At 50.8% G+C, this 16,092-nt stretch overlaps 3 protein-coding genes across 6 annotated transcripts in view; all 3 read right to left on the bottom strand.

Annotated features, from left to right (window-relative positions):
* Nucleotides 1-315: 315 nt before the first annotated feature.
* On the bottom strand, nucleotides 316-10,769 carry WDR73 (WD repeat domain 73). 2 transcript variants are annotated; one of them, XM_045561642.1, is made up of 8 exons: nucleotides 10,688-10,769; nucleotides 10,098-10,165; nucleotides 9,709-9,797; nucleotides 7,508-7,596; nucleotides 6,879-6,943; nucleotides 3,015-3,179; nucleotides 2,324-2,689; nucleotides 316-970 (listed from the first exon to the last, which is right to left on the bottom strand). In XM_045561642.1, the coding sequence occupies exons 1-8, from the start codon at nucleotides 10,729-10,731 to the stop codon at nucleotides 735-737; spliced, it is 1,122 nt and encodes a 373-aa protein (XP_045417598.1). In that variant the 5' UTR covers nucleotides 10,732-10,769; the 3' UTR covers nucleotides 316-734. The 2 variants fall into 2 exon arrangements, with proteins under 2 accessions (XP_045417598.1, XP_045417596.1); XM_045561640.1 differs by lacking the exon at nucleotides 10,688-10,769 and having other exon boundaries at nucleotides 10,098-10,621.
* Nucleotides 10,770-11,624: 855 nt separating this feature from the next.
* On the bottom strand, nucleotides 11,625-14,665 carry NMB (neuromedin B). 3 transcript variants are annotated; one of them, XM_045561637.1, is made up of 4 exons: nucleotides 14,433-14,665; nucleotides 13,622-13,794; nucleotides 12,332-12,452; nucleotides 11,625-11,879 (listed from the first exon to the last, which is right to left on the bottom strand). In XM_045561637.1, exons 1-3 carry the CDS (start codon nucleotides 14,587-14,589, stop codon nucleotides 12,366-12,368), a joined length of 417 nt encoding a protein of 138 aa, XP_045417593.1. In that variant the 5' UTR covers nucleotides 14,590-14,665; the 3' UTR covers nucleotides 11,625-11,879; nucleotides 12,332-12,365. The 3 variants fall into 3 exon arrangements, with proteins under 3 accessions (XP_045417593.1, XP_045417595.1, XP_045417594.1); XM_045561639.1 differs by lacking the exon at nucleotides 12,332-12,452; XM_045561638.1 differs by lacking the exon at nucleotides 12,332-12,452 and having other exon boundaries at nucleotides 11,625-11,874.
* An 83-nt stretch (nucleotides 14,666-14,748) lies between these two features.
* The window catches only part of SEC11A (SEC11 homolog A, signal peptidase complex subunit), a 46,726-nt gene continuing 45,382 nt past the window's right edge, over nucleotides 14,749-16,092 (bottom strand). The window contains exon 6 of the transcript XR_006737406.1: nucleotides 14,749-15,155. The gene's annotated coding sequence lies outside the window, so the exon portion shown is untranslated. The remainder of the gene's footprint in view (nucleotides 15,156-16,092) is intronic.

The raw sequence follows: 16,092 nt of genomic DNA, 5'->3' as shown, positions 1-16,092 counted from the left end.
TTAATAAAGGCTACAGTGAGATTATTTGTTTATTATTTATTTATTTAGACAGGGTCTCGCTCTGTTATCCAGGATAGAGTGCAATGGCGTGATTATAGCTCACTACAATCTCACACTCAGGCAATCCTCCTGCCTCAGCTTCCCAAATAGCTGGGACTACAGGTGCTTGCCACCACGCCCGGCTAATTTTTTGTTTCTATTTTTAGTTGCCTGGTTAATTTTTTCTATTTTTAGTAGAGACGGGAATCTCACTCTTGCTCAGGCTGGTCTCGAACTCCTAAGCTCAAGGGATCCTCCCGCCTCGGCCTCCCAGAGTGCTAGGGTTACAGGTGTCAGCCACCACATCCCGCCTCTTGTACATTTTTTTTATTCTGTAAAAAAGTTCAAAAAACATATTGGCTTTCATTAGCTCTTCTGCTTCTCACTAGGGTACAGGGTGAAGAATACAGAGACAAAACGCTGCCATTTTACACTTGGGGGAAATGGGGCTCCCAGATCAAATAATTTATGGTGCGGCATATTACTTCTGACCTTCCCAACAACCCTGAGAGGTAGTTGTCACTATCTTCATTTTACAAATAAGGAAACTGGGGCTAAGAGAGCCTGGTTGACCTGCCTACAGCCACACAGCTGGTAACAGGGACCTGTGGTCACCTGAGTCCTACATCAGGTCCCTTGCTACCACAGCAGCTACTCCTCCTCCTAGAGGCCTGGACAGAAAGATGCTGCTGGTGTCAGTGGGAGGCACCAAGGTCCACCCAGTCCCACACGTGAAGAGAGGCATCGCTTGCTGCTGATAACAAAGTCCTTGGTTTGCAGGGGTGCCAGGTGTGGGTGGTGACCAATGGGGCAGTGTCCACGCTGTTTCCATCTAGGAAGATGTGACCTCTGTGAGTGAAGAGAGGTTCTATTCGGTTCCCCATTCCATCCCAAGAAGAGACATCATAAACCTGGACTGTCGCATCAAAACCTGAGGAAGAACACAGAAAAGAGAGGATTGACACTGAATTCCTAAAATACCTTTTTTTCTTTTTTTTTTTTGAGACAGAGTCTTGTTCTGTTGCCCAGGTTAGAGTGCAGTGGTGTCATCACAGCTCACTGCAACCTCAAACTCCTGGACTCAAGTGATCCTCCTGCTCAGCCTCCTGGGGAGCTGGGGCTATAGGTATGCACCATGATGCCTGGCTAATTTTTCTATTTTTTGTAGAGCTGAGGTCTCATTATTGCCCAGGCTGGTCTCAAACTCCTGGGCTCAAGTGATCCTCCCACCTAGGCCTGCCAAAGTGCTAGCATGACAGATGTGAGCCACTGCAACCAGCCCTAAAATACTTTTTATAATTTGCATTACGGTACCACAATAGGATAGAGGACAAGGAATCAAGATACTTAAAGGCCAACTGGAGGGCATGTAACATCTGCCCTCAATGTTGGCAGCTGACCCTCCCTGTGGCATGTAACCACGAGCATCTGTTGTACACCTAGTATGTGCCAGGCCCAAGGCTAATCCTGACATGGATTATACCTTTTAATCCTCACAACTGTATCAAGTGGGTACTGTTATTTTCCCCCAGGAAATTGAGGCTTAAGAAACTTTTTCAAGCCTTTTCAACTTGCCTCAAATTCTAGTGCCTGCATCTGTAGGCCCTCTCAGCAGATGGTCTTGTCCTCTACTTGATGGGGGAAACAGAAGCTTTCAGAGGGGCTCATGTCCCTACACAATCTAGCTACTCACACACCCACCCCATCCTGCCGTCCTCCTGTTACTAAAGAGCCAATCCCTCTCCCCGAGCTTGGCTCTTTTCTTCCGCTTTTTCTGGTATTTCCAATCCTCCTTTCCTGCTCTCTCAATTCTCCAACCCCTCCTCCTCTCGATGCACCCTCCCCATTGGCTTATCAGATGCCCTCATTAAATACCCCCATGCAACTAGAGACCACCAGACCAGACGCAGGAGCCTGCTGACCCAGCTGGCTTGCTACAGTTTGAAAAGCAAGTAGGCTGAGAAGCACCCCTGAGATCCTGTCACCTCTTCTTTCTGGTATAGCCCCATTGCTGTCCCAGCATCTCACTATCTGCAGGCCTCTCAACTGACCTCAGACCTGAATCCCTGCAGGCTGGGAGAGGCCCCTGCCAGTGTGTGGACGCTGAGTAGCCAGGGTGGGGATGGGCCTGTCACTGAAGCACCTGGAGAGTTAACTTCTCTGGGGGCAGCTTTAACTTCTGGAGCCAGATTTATCATGGGGCTACAGGCTCCTTCCTGAACACTCCATAGTCCCCTGGAAGAGAAAGATCAAATAACAGACCTAAAATCCTGCTCAGCAGTACCTGAAATGGCCAAACAATTGTCCAGGCCTGGGGCCCAAGTCACTCGCAGCAGCTCTGGGTTGGGGCTAGGTGTGGACACTGGGCACTGGACTGAGCTCACAGGGTGGCAGAGATCCCGGGGGTCCAGGAGACGGAGCTGCCCATCCGAGCCAAGGCTGGCAATGCGGGGCCCAGGGCCCTGGCCCCTGCCGCCAACTTCTGCACACCATCTAAGTGCGTCGGACTCAGGGCCAGGGCTGCGAGTCTCCAGTGGTGCCCACTTCTGGCGGGTGTCAACAAGCCCCAGCCGGCCTGAGATGCAGCAGAAGGCAAAGGTGTCTGCATCTAGGACCTGCAGGCTACTCAGTTCTTCACTGTCACTGACACCTAGAAGACCGAGGGCAAAGGACAAAAGCTGCCGGAGTCAGATGGGTCTGGCAACTTGGCAGGGCTGGCTGGTCACAAGGCCCTTCCCACCAGTTCCAAGCAGAATGAATCCTATCTCCCCTCCCGCTCATCGTGCCATTGTACACTCAGCTGGGCAGGCGCTGGTCGCTGGGACTGCCTCTCCCCACCCCAGCCCAGGAGCTCTTTGAGGCCAGGGTTTGCCTCTTATCCATCGTGTTTCCCCAACATCTGGCACAGCCCTTGGACTATCATCAGCGTGGCTGAGTTGGGCTGGGAGGCGCCGGCATGGGGTAAACTGCTGTACCTGAGGTGTATGTGGGCTTTTGGGATTCCAGATCCACAACCTGCAGACTGCTGAGCCTCACCCCGTGGAGGACTCCAGGTGCCACTGAGGAGAAGATGGCCATTCTAGGCCAGAGACTCTTCTCTTTCTCGTGTACAGCAATGGTACTGACAGCTTTAATGACATCTGAGGGAAAAGAGAAAGAGGCTAAAATCCAGAATGTTAATGCAAGTTTAAAATCTTGCACAGTGGAGGCCAGCCAGCTGTCTTCCCCTGTACATTTAGAAGGCCAAGGAAGAAAGGGAGTTGCCAGTTGGCAAGAGAGGATGTTGAGACATAAACACTCTGAGTTATGTTGACATTTTTGAAACTGTCAGAAGCACTTTAATTTCTTTATAATTTGTCTTACGAACTGCTTTTGCAAATGGGAAATAATGAATCATAGCAGTCATCTCAACCCCCCAAAGTGGTCTGGCTTTTTATAGTTTTGTGGAGGACAAATAGAAGAAAAGAATGAACACCCTGTTGATGTCATTTACACCTTCAGTGAAAAATAACAGGTACAGAGTTCATGAACTAATATTATTTCTTCAAAAATGCGTTCCATGACCTCAAGCAATTTGCTGAAGCCTAGCAAGTAAAGGTTACATTGCAGATGTTGTAGTCTTAAAATATAAATTGGACAACAAAAAGTCCACATCTTTTTTACACTGAATGGAACAATGACATACTTGGCCTTGAGTTGAATTTGAGTTTTGTTTGTCTCAGGCCCTGGTTAGCAGGCAGGTTCTCAGCTCTGTATTCTAACTTGAGACTTCTCTTAATAGACACCATCCATAACAGTTCAGAGCAAGCTATTTACTGTACAAACTAATTAAAGGGAAATTCATATTTTCTATTTTACATTTTCTTGCTCCAAGAGGGGACTCACTAGTTGGTTTCCACATTCTCTGAAGAAAATGGAGATCTGTATATATTTTCCATTCTAAAGGACAGGTGTAAGTCAGATGAGGAAGGAATAGATGAGGAAAGGACACGACACACGAATGGCTCGTCAAGCAAGTGTGTGGCAGCAAGTTCCTCTGACATGGCTCCCACACAAGGAGTGCACAGAGAGACAGTTCTGGCTGGGTTAGAACACAGCGGACCCTTGGGTACTATTCCCAAAGCCCACAGGCCTCTTGGTGGACTCAGTCCAGACTTGCTGAACCTACCTGCTCCCACCACAGGAGCCGCAGAGGTTTGGAGCAGACACAACACCTGACCCTCAGGACCAGTCTGTCCCCAGGGAGTGCCAATGAGGCTGTGATTCAAGCCCAGCAGAGTTTGCCTGACTCTCGTGGGGCTACACTCGAGTGGCTCACTCTTCCCTTTCCACAGACTCTGGGGAGCCTGGAACAGATTCTCCCAGGGCCTGCTGCTCTGAGTCAGGGGATGGCCGTCAGATGTGATTTGTCCCCTGATGGGAGGAAGACCTATTTCAAAGATTCAGTGGAAAACAAAGCCTTGAGGGCCTGCTATAATTACAGCAGGAAAGAAATCAGGTCTCCTCTTCTCTAGTCAATGATAAAATGCCCTCCCCTATGAAATCCACACCAAATCTAAAAACCAACCCCAAATTACTACAAAATCAAAGCAAAAGCACAGCAAGGCACCTCCATGAGCTTGGAAGTAAAAGAAAGTTGTCTCTAAAAATTAGACAAACACAGACTGGGTCAGAGCAGAGGCAGGCAAAGGTAACTTAAGGAGCCAGAAAGGCTTCCAGACCGGCAATACTGAGCAAACGCCGTAACATGTCTAAAGGGAAGTGGTGTCCATGAGAGGGGGCTGTTCAGCCACAGAGGCAAAGAAAATGCAGAGGCCTGTCCAGGACAAAGGGAGCTGAACCAACAGGCTGATTTTCTTTTTTGAGACAGAGACAGTCTCCCTCAGTTGCCCGGGCTAGAGTGCCGTGCCGTCAGCCTAGCTCTCAGCAACCTCAAACTCCCGGGCTCAAGCGATCCTCCTCCCTCAGCCTCCCGAGTAGCTGGGACTACAGGTGTGTACCACCATGCCCAGCTTATTTTTTCTGTTCTTAGTCATCTGGCTAATTTCTTTCTATTTTTAGTAGAGCTGGGGTCTTGCTCTTGCTCAGGCTGGTCTCAAACCCCTGACCTCAAGCAATCCTCCTGCCTCAGCCTCCCTGAGTGCTAAGATTACAGGCATGAGCCACCATGCTCAGCCCTCAGGCTGAATATTTAAGTTCTAAGTGGAAGCAGCAAGTGACATTCAGCTGAGCCCCTTGGACACTGTATTCATCCAACCCAGAGCTGAGAGAAGAGGCCTCAGGCCCAGCCCCACAGTTGCAGGCAGCAATGCCTTCACACATGCTGTGTGCCTAAGATTTCTTACAGAAAAGCAATTTGGAAACCTCTGACCTGATTTCTCTTGTTCTGGTTACCTTTCTCATGTAGCCATTGACTAGGCTGGCTCTTCTGTAGTTACAAGGACCTGGGACATTCCACATTTAGTGATACTTATTTTTTCATTATAAACTAACAAAATTGCACTCCGGTTTATCCTGCTGTCTTGTGAGTCTGGTAAGTGTGTCTGCCCCTATAAACAGATTCAATTTGTTCTAGATGTGTTGACAAAATCAGGTTTCTGAGACATCAAGGCTGTGGGTTCATTCCTGGACCTTGGAAAATTCACCAAGATAATGTTATGCATTTAGGCCTCTAGGAAAATAGCTGGCCAGTCTCCCTTTAGCTCTGGGATATTCTGTACTACTATCTAGAAGAAGGTGACTCTATCTGACTTTCTAGACCCAGATGAGTGCCAGAGAAAGCACCCGTGGGCCATTAGCTCCTCTAGGCCTGAGGCTACAGATTCTATGTGACACCTGGTCCCCATGCACTGTAGGGACCAAAAGAACTCCAAATGGTTAGTAAGATTCTTCCCCCTGTCATCTTTAAACCATTGCTGCCCCACTCAGCCTATTTTTGGACAAAGATAAAAAACAACTACAAGTCACTAGCATAAGGATAGATAAGCGGATCAACAGAGCAGAAAGGAGAATGCAGAAATCAGTCCTTACATTTATGGTCAATTGATTGTCAATAAAGGCACCAAGGCAAACCAATGGAGGAGGGACAGGCTTTTTGACAAATGGTGCCATGACAATTGGATGTCCACATGCAAAAAAGATTAGAATTTTACCTGATACTACACACAAAAATTAACTTAAAATGGATCATAGACTCAAATGTTGGAGCTAAAACAGTAAAACTTTTGGAAAAAAAATTGGAGAAAATCTGAGTTAGGTAAAGATTTCTTAGATGTGACACCTAAAGCACAGTCCTTAAGAGGAAAAATTGATAAATTGGATCTTAGAAAAATTTAAAAGTTTTATGCTTCAAAGGACACCAATATTAAGAAGATGAAAAGACAAGTAACAGACTGGGAGAAAATATTAGCAAAACACATATTTCATAAAGAACTTGTACCCAGAATGTACAGCTCAATAAAGACAACCTAATCAAAAAATGGGCAAAAGATCTTAATGGACATTTCAGCAAATATACAAATCATTAACAAGCACATGAAAAGATGCTCAACATTATTACTCATTAAGGAAATGCAAACAAAAGCGTTGCCTCTGCCCTGCCCATGGCAGAGGCCTGCAGTTCTCCGAGCGAACTCAATTCCTGCAGTAGGTAACAGGAAGCTCTATATGTATGCCATGCCGTGGTTGCTAATTCATCTTTGCCTACATTAAAGTAGATATTACATTTTAATTCCCACCTTGCTCTGAATTTACTTCTTAACTGGCTCAGATTAGGGGGTGGGGGTACGTGAGTCACAAAGTCCTAGAACCCCAACCCCCACCACATCAAATTCACTCACCACTGTCCTCTGTGACCTGCCACACCTGCAGATAACAACCTGGAAGGCCACTGGTCACCAACAAGCTATTCAGGATAGATAGAAAATCTTAGTCCAGACATCTTGTCCCTTCCCCCCTCTAGCCCACTCAGCTTGAGACTCCACTCCCCATATCAGGAAATCTTACTGCAGGATCATCAAGACCAGCCACCCTCATTTAACGGATGAGGAGCACGCTCGCTTTGCTTTAGGGACAGGCCACATGTCACGATGGTCACCTAGAGCGGGTACCAGTGTGGAGCCTGAGCACACAGCTCTGACCTGGAGACTCTCAGCCTATCCCAGCTGAACTATCATCATCCAACTACCCACCATCAGCTCTTGCAGACATTAAGAGCATCCTTCTATCCTCTAGCTGTTCCCTGCAGCAACTCCAGTGAACTGTTGGTTACATTAGTCAAAAGGGCTATGGGGGACTGTGAAGCCACAGCAATGGTTTCTTTGTATTCTAAATCTGTGTGTGCGTACGCACGTGCGTGCACTCATACAAGCCATGTGCTGAGAGGTGGGAATAAACATGCAGGATGCCCTGGGGCATTTCCAGCCATCCCACCCTGCATGGAAGGTCTGGGTCACAGAATCCACCATACCTGGTATCTGGTACATGCTTCAGATCAAAGACAGACCTGTCTGAAAATCCTCCATGGCGCACTTTGAAATCTCTTTCTGGAAATAAGCCCTAAAATAAAGACGGGCAGCAAATCAAATAGAGCCTGCTCTTCACAGGAACATTTCACATGAACTCCAGGTAAGGAGTCAGATCCTGGCCTGGCAGGAGGCCATGGACATCCCTCAGCTGGTGACAGACACTTTTCCCTGCAGGGCCTTGGTATGTTGCTATCTGGAAATGGTGGTGTCAGCTGCTTACATATACAGCTTCCTTTTTCCCCCTGCACATCCAAAACCCTTCTCCGAGCCGTTCACCAACCCCTTTCACTACAGTACAAGCATTATACTCCAGGCCTTCTTAGAGGAGTCACAGAAGTTCAACAGCTTCATCCCAGAAAGTAGGGATCTACGAGCCAACAAACGCACCGCCATTTCTCCCCCCACTCTCCCGCTGGAAGCCAGGTGGGTTCCTCTAGCAATAAAAATATAACAACTGCCACTTACCAAGTGTTCACTCTCTCCGGCACTGTTTAATTCACATTTAATTCTTACAACTACTCTGTGACCTGGGTATTATAACTACCCCTATTCTATCAATGACAAAACTAAAGTATAGGGAGCTTAAGCCACTTTTCTAAGGTCACACGGGTATTAAGTTGTGCATCTGAACCTAAGTCTGTCTAACCAAAGTCCATGCTCTTAGCCACTAGCCTCTGCTATCTCCATGTAATGAACTGGAGCAGGGGAAAAGGAGGAGGCCGAAGAGAAAAGAGGAAAAGCCAGTGGGGAGAGGGGAGATAAATCAGGTCTCTCCCCAAGGCTCAGTCTGGGTGAGCCCCTGGCTCAAGCCTGAGTGGTGGAGATGGGGGGACCAAGAGCCCTAGGTAGGTAATTTCCCCCCAAGGCAACAAAGACTAGGTTGCTCTATAGCTTTCGTAGATTCTAGGTTTTGTGAGTACAAACTTGTTTTCTTGGGCCTTACCTCTTGAGATTCTAATTCAGTAGGTCTAAGAGGGGGCCCAGGAACATGCAATTTAGACAGCACCCCTAATGGCTCTGACACAGGTGGTCCTCAGGCTAGTTTAAGAAACACTGGACCACAGATTCCTTAGGGTCCAGCCTCCCCTAGGCTTTCTATGTCCTTGTCTAGCCTCTTCTATTTTAAACTCAACTCCATAACGTGGTCACCCCTAAGATAACTTTCTTATTTAATTAAAGAATTTAACAAATTCAGGAACAAACACTCAAACTGCTGCCCCCACATGGGCCTCCAAGGTTATTTGCCTATATACCTCCCCCTTCCCTTATCTTCTGATGACAAGTGCCATCCTAGGGACTCCTGATCTATCTTCATTCTCCCTCCCTGGAAGTAAAAGCAGGTTCCCTGTGTTATTCCCTCACTCCTGAATTTTCATCCTCTCCCTCTTCAGGGGCTACTCCTCCACAGCTTGTAACTCTGCTCAAGCCTCTGTGTTTAGGAAACCTTCCCTCAAATCTGTGTTTCCTACTAGTTACTGCTTTAGCTTCTTCCCTCCCTACATATCCAGACTCTACTTCCTCTTCTTTTTCAGTCTGTGGCCCTGACCACCACCACTGGCAAAAATGCTGTGGCAGAGGTCACGAAGAGCTTCGCAACTGCCAGTCCAATGAATGAACTTTTCAATCCTCATCTGAATGAGGCAACATCAGATAACTACCAACCCTTTACTTCTTGACATGTTCCCTTCTCTTGGCTTCTGAAACACTGACCTTTTCCAAGACTCCTTCCACTTCAAAGACATTCCTTCTTAGTATTCCTTGTGTGTTCATCTTCCTGTATCCATCCCTTAAAATGTGTTTCCCGAGGTTCTGTCCTTAGCTGTATTCTCCTCTTATTCCTTGTACAGTACACATTCACTATATGATCTTAACTATTCTGTGGGCTTCAACTACCCTATATACTATATTAAAAGCTCCCTAAATCCATTTTTGTTAAAGCAAAACTGACCTCTTCCTCTAGTAGTCCTGCATAAGCCACAGGACATTCTACAGCATTTATCTCTGTGCACATTTGCCTCCCTCCATCAGACTACAAGGGCAGGCCCTGCGTCTCTCTCTGGTATCCAGGACAACACCTGGTAGATAATAGGAGCTCCAGAAATAAAAGGTGACACATATACTCAGCATTTATATTTCATGTTACCTGGTTTTCCTTCACAGAAAGCCTGAGAGGTAATATCAGATGAAGAATCTCATTTTTTTTCAGGCTTTCATAGCCAGCCACAAAGACTCCTGGAAAAAGAAGAAGTAGCTGTGACAAATTGTTAGAAAGATTGTAGACCATGGCTGGGTCTATAAACTCCAACCAAATCCCCCAAAGCAAGGATAAATTCCTTCCTTGTTGGTGTGCAGCCTTCTATCAGGGGATGGAAGAGCTTGGTAAGAAGAGGAATATAAGTGCTGACACAGCATCAAATTGCTACAAGTGACCAAGAAGCCCAGAGAAGAGCGGATTGGGTCCCTCTAGGCTGAGTCCCTGAAACCCCGAGGAATGCAATTCCCTCTCCCTTAGGGCCAGGCAGGGCCTATCACCTTTGTCATCAATCCATTCAAGGACTCGAGTGGCTCCTGAGAGGTCAAATGCATAGAAATCCTGATACCTGCACGACAGGGACACAAAATCACACGGTGTACAGCACTTTAGAGCTGTCGAAGAACTCCCAGATGGCAGCCACATGTACGGTGCTTAGGGATCCAGGCTCTGGAGTCAGTTTCCCATTTTATCCCTTGTGTGTCTGGGACCAGACCAGTCACGTTATTTCCCTGAGGCTTGGTCCTCATCTGCGGAGCTCCCAGGATTTCCCAACGTTGATGTGAGGAATCAAAGAGATAACCTTGCGTTCAGGGCTCAACTCAGAAGCCAGAGCAAAACAACTGGTCACTTATGTTACCTTTCGCCAGCGCTGCTCCTACCAGCCCCTCACACAACTTGCCCCCGCAGGCGGGTGCCATCTCCCAGACGTGGGGGCCGAGGCGCAGGCCGAGCCCTCCGCATCCGCCCAGCCCGCGGCCACCGCCGGCCCAGCCCACGCCAGAAGTCCCCGCGTGCCGCCGCCCGCAGCCACCCGCCCGCGGAGCCAGCTCCAGGCCCAGAGCCGGATTCCCAGCGCCGCACGACTTACAAGCGCAAGGATTCCACCAGCCAGCCCTCCTCCGCGGGCTCCATGGCAACTGCCGCTTCCGGTTCCCCACTTCCGCCCTTGCGGGCCTCTCGCGAGGGTGGCGGCGTCGTCCGCCGAGGGCGGGGCCGGGTAGGGGCCGAGCGGTGTGCGAGCGCCGCTGCGCCCGCGCCGGGCCGGGGTTCTGGGTTCTCTGCGAAAAACCTCCGGGAAAAGTGACAGAAGAGCAGGGCTTCTTCGATGTTCGCTCCAAGCGGAGCCCGAGGGACCAAATGGTCGCCCGTCTTAAGACCAGGTGTTTGCAGCCCAGAGAGGGCCAGTCGGTGCCCTGAGGTCAGATACACCACAGGACCGCCCGGAAAGTTCGAATTCAGATAAACAATAAATTTTTTTCAAATGAGTATGTCCATACAATATTTAGGACATATTAAACGACAAAATTATTATCTGAAATTCGAATTTAAATGGGTGTCCTGTATTTTTATTTGCTAACTCGGGCAACCGTACTCCAGGCCAGAGAGGAGAGTGCGTGCACGGCGGGTCTGGATCCCAGCTCTGCTCTCTGCCCTGTACGCGCTGGGCCCTCCCCGCAGTGCGTGGCGTGGGATGGAGTGAGACGGTAGGCAGAGCCGGGGAGTGTAGTGTAAGCAACCTCTCTTCCTGGTGAGGACACGCAGGAGACACTCGCCTGGCCAGGAGGTGGCAGAGGCGAGAGTGGAACCCGGCGCCCGGCACGGGACCGGAGTACAGCAGGCACTGACTCTGCTTGCTGGGTGAGTGGATGACTAGGAGTCCAGAGGCAGTGCCAGGCTGGTGCCACGGCGTGGAGCATTTGGGGCTTTTTGGAGCTAGCCCCATGTCACTGAGCACCCTGCCCTACAGCCCTCTTTCCCTCCCATTCTTTCCAAACGTGGCTGCAAGAAGAGGACCAGACATTTTATGTAAAGAGCAGGGTTTTATTCACAACTTCAACAGGGAAGCAAGACATACAGCAGGAACATAGTTTGCGTCTGCCTCAGCGATAATCCTAGCAGCCCAGCCAGAAATTGCAGTAATGGAGTAACAGAGATTCGCACTCAGGATTTACATCCAGATGAGGCCACCACCAGGGTCCCATTCAGCACCTTCCAATGTTGTCATGGCTGCCCCAGTATTGGCATCACTCCTGCAGTATTTGCATCAGCAGCCTCCTGGACTGAAGGGGAACATACGGAAGAATTTACCTGGGGTGGGATGGACAAATGATGGGGGCATCCTGCTATTCCTAAGTGCTAGGCATCCACAGAGGGGGCAGGGGCAGGCTGTCAGCTGAGGCAGGCCCCCTAGGATCCTGAAGGGCTGGGAGGGGGCAGGGGCACTAGTTTTCTCAGAATACAGCCCCAATCTCACAGGGTAGTCATGACAGTCAAAAGAAGACCATGGAAGTCAATCCAAGTACCGTGCCTGGTGCTGGGCCAGGGTTGGTGTCCTCACTTCCCCAGCCCAGCTCTGCCCCAGACTCACTCTGAAGCGCCACCCCCGGGGCTAGGTACTGCTTCCTCTGAGATTCTCTTTGTTGGTCTGCATGTTTCAGGCCTTCAAAACCTAGGTCCTAGAGGTGACATCATCTCCCTTCATACTCAGCCAGCCCAAGCTCCTAGCCCTTACCTCTGAGGTCCCCAGGGACTGGTGGTTCTGTGCATCAGGAAGTCAGGGATGCTGGCTGGGTCTGGGGTTGGAGCTTCTCTGGGGAATGCCCCTCCCTTCTTTCAAAATGTGACACTATATGCTAGGCACAGTGGGGGAGACAAAGGTGAGTCAGTAACAGGTGCCGCCAGGGAGCTCACAGACTGCTGAGAGCTCCCATTTACTAAGGGCTTTTTATGCACCAGGCATCATGCTGAGCATGTGACATAAATGGTGTCATTTAATGGAAGATGGCCTATTATTATCTCCATTTTATGGATGAGGAAGATGAGGCTTAGAGAGGTTAAGTGACATTTCTAAGGCCACACAGCTACTCATGTAGCTAGGTTATAAGCCCAGCACATTATTGCCAGACCCCACATTCTACCACATCATCCTGCCTTCTGCACACGGCATCAAGTGCCAGGGAGGGTGGTACGCAGTGGGGACAGCACTAGGAGCAGGGGATGGAGGAGCTGCCACTAAACTAGGCTAGACATTAAGACAAGCTTGGTTTCAGCTTTGGGGCCTTGAAATCCCATAGGTCAGTGGTTTACAACCAAGAGTGGTTTCGGGCCCTCTCCCCTAGGGGACATCTGGTGATGTGTAGAGACATTTATGCATGTCACAACTTGGGTTGGGAGGAAGGAAGGTGCTATGGGCATCTAATGGGTAGAGACCAGGGATGTTGCTAAACATACTACAATGCACAGAACAGCCCCCACAACAAAGAATTACACAGCCCACAATGTCAAGAGTGCTGAAATCGATAACCCTGCCCCTGGTTACTGAGGCAGATGAGAGTGGAAAGAGCACTGGTCCAGGTGAGCAAGGTCCGGGCTCTGTCTTAGCTACTGACTTCTCTTCCCCTCTCTGGGCCACAGGGTCCCAGTCTGGCCACAGGCACCCACAGGGCACAGCAAAGATGGACTAATGCAGCAGGGAACAGCCAGGGTGAGACAAGGCTGTGTGGTCTGGAGGAGAAAGGTCCTGCTGCAAGAGGCTGGATGACCCTAGGCTGAGACTTTAGACAGGGTGATGAGTGAGAGGGAATTTCTTTCCCTAACTCTTGCTCCATGGGGTCTACTGGGAAGGTCAGCCTCCTTTCTAGAGTGCTCCTCCTTTGAGCTCTGGGTCATAGGGAGAGCCTGAGACTCTGGCTTTCTGGAGTTCCCACCCTAAACCCGACGTTGGGTGGTAATTCCTCCCATGCTGGATCCAGGGGTGGCCCTGGGTGAGCCCTCTGGGTTCTGGGGTGGGGGCCTGGCTCACCTGGGTGTGGGGTGCTAGGCCACTGAGGCTCATGCGCAGAGCTTTCTTTAGCAGGAGGATCCTGAGCAGATCATGACTCAGCTGCCGTCTCTGGTCCCTCAGGGAAGTGTAGGGAGCTGTCCCCAATGGGGACGGGCTGGAGAGTTCCAGACTTTTCTTGCCCATGAAGTGACCTAAAAAGGAGGTGCCGAGGGACAAAGAAGTCAGGGAGCAAGAATCCTACCCCAGTGGGAAAGTTCCCTATCTCCCCACATTTTCAGTTCTCATGGCAGGTAGATATGAAACCTTCATCCTCCTCTTCTCCAGCGAGCCACAAAGACATCTGGGTGGTGGCAAAGCCTGCTACCTCGGCTTTTCCTGAACAAGTGGAGGAGATGGAGAGGATGGCACAGCTGGAAGGAGGGTGGGATAGTCCGGGATCAGGGAGAAACTCTGCTAGTTGTGCTGCCTGCCTGGCGGCAGGGGGGGAAGGGGCAGGAAAGAAATGGAGAACGAAGAGGCACTTGGAAGGTGGGGCTGCAGAGAAGACACACTAGAGGTTAGAAGATTCGGCAAAATCCGGGAAAGGGCACCCGCTGGCAGTCAGATGTAGGATCTAGCCCCAGCTCTGCTTTAAACTGGCTGAGTGATCGTAACCAAGTCACTGACTTGTCTGTCTGGGTCTCAAGTTCCCATCTATTAAATTAGGTGAGCCTCGGCATCCCCACCTGCTCAGACACTCGTGTCTGGCTGAGGAGAGGCCAGAGTGTTGAGAAGGAAAATGGGGTCCGGGCAGGGTGAGGGGCGCTTGCCTGGATCCCCGAAGCCTTACCGGTGGCCCAGAGGTTGCCCCGCGGGTGCACTCGGATCTTGCTGGCTCGGCTCCGGGACTCCGGGGGATCCCAGCTGAGCGGGGCGACGCCGGCAGCGAGCAGGGCGACGAGCAGGAGACCGCCGAGCAGCTGAGCGCCCCCAGCCCGCCGGGTCATGGCTGTGGCCCGCCGCGGCTCCTCCGGCGCGCTCCCGGGCGGCTCCCGCCTCCCCAGCCCGCCTTCCCGGCTTTTAAACCCGCGCCCCTGGGCGGAGCCCGCCCCGGGAGCCGAGCCCGCCCCCGCGGCCCGCCCCGCTCCTCGAGGACCCCTCGCCGCCAGGTTCTCGGTGAGGGACACCCAACCCGGAGGCCCGGCACACGCACCTGCACACCGCGCCCCTGCCCGCACGTGGGCACCGCCTCCGCCGGGGGTGTCTGGCCGAAGCCCGCCGCCTTCGGCTAAGGACCCGGCACCCGGCTAGCCGGTTCCCCTGCCCTCCCTCGCCACTCCCGCCGGCTTGCGGCCAACAAGCGGTTCCTGCACCCTCCGAGCCTCTTTACGAGGGTAAACGTCGGGAGAGGCGCCCTCCTGCCGTGTCGCACGGGCATTTTTACAGTGCCCAGCCAGGGCGCTCCATAAATGACCCCCGCACCCTCTGGGGGAATCTCACCGTGTTCGCCTGGCTCTCCGCCTCACGGAGCAGCACACACCAGGTAATCTGGACACGTTCTGGCACACAGCGGCTGCTCGGGATGGGAATGTGGAATGAGACCGGGTGGGACAAGGAGCCACCTCCGGGGAGCGGGCGCCCTGCTGGAAGGCCTGGCCTATGGGTAGGAAGCAGATCTCTGGGGCAGGGGAGTGGAAAGAGCCCTGAACCAGGAGTCCATACACAAGCCGTGTGACTTGGTTGAACCTGACTTTCAACTAAAAAAAAAAATTTTTTTTAAGACAAGAGTCTGGCTCTGTTGCACTGGGTAGAGTTCAATGGCGTCATCGTAGCTCACTGCAACCTCACATTCCTGGGCTTAAGTGATCCTCCTGCCTCAGCCTACGGAGTAGCTGGGACTACAGGGTCCCCACGACCCCTGGCTAATTTTTTCTGTTTTCAGTAGAGATGGGGTCTCACTCTTGCTCAGGCTTGTCTTGAACTCCTGACCTCCAGCGATCCTCCCCCTCAGCTTCCCAGTGTGCTAGGATTCCAGGCATAAGCCACTGCGCCTGGCCAATAAATAATATGAAATTTTTAGCACAATTATTTTGTGGCAGGAAGCAGCAGTTCTATAGCACCTGTCCTCTTCACACCCAGCACTCTGTCCTCCCAAGGAGCTGTCCAGACTTGGAAAGAACTTTTGGATCAGTGGCATCACTTAATGAGCAGAGGAAGACACAGTGCTCCAGAATAATACATTTATTTTTGCTTAAACGTTTACTGAACATCAATGTCCAGAGCACTGTGGAGGGCAGAGACAATTCCCTGCTCCCACAATGCTGACCGTCTCATTGGAGAGAGCACACAGAGGAGTGAATGATGGAGGAGCCGGATGCAGACCAAACCCTGGACTTTGAAAACCTCCCTGGAACACTGAACAGTGAGTGTGGTGGCTGTGACACAAGCTACTCCTGTCTAGCTCAATAATGGTACCTGCTACTGCTCCTTTTGCACGTATCTAGCTCAGC

The sequence above is a fragment of the Lemur catta genome, chromosome 9 (assembly GCF_020740605.2).
Source record: "Lemur catta isolate mLemCat1 chromosome 9, mLemCat1.pri, whole genome shotgun sequence".
In the NCBI taxonomy this organism is placed as follows: domain Eukaryota; kingdom Metazoa; phylum Chordata; class Mammalia; order Primates; family Lemuridae; genus Lemur; species Lemur catta.
This window is presented reverse-complemented; position numbering and strand designations above follow the sequence as displayed.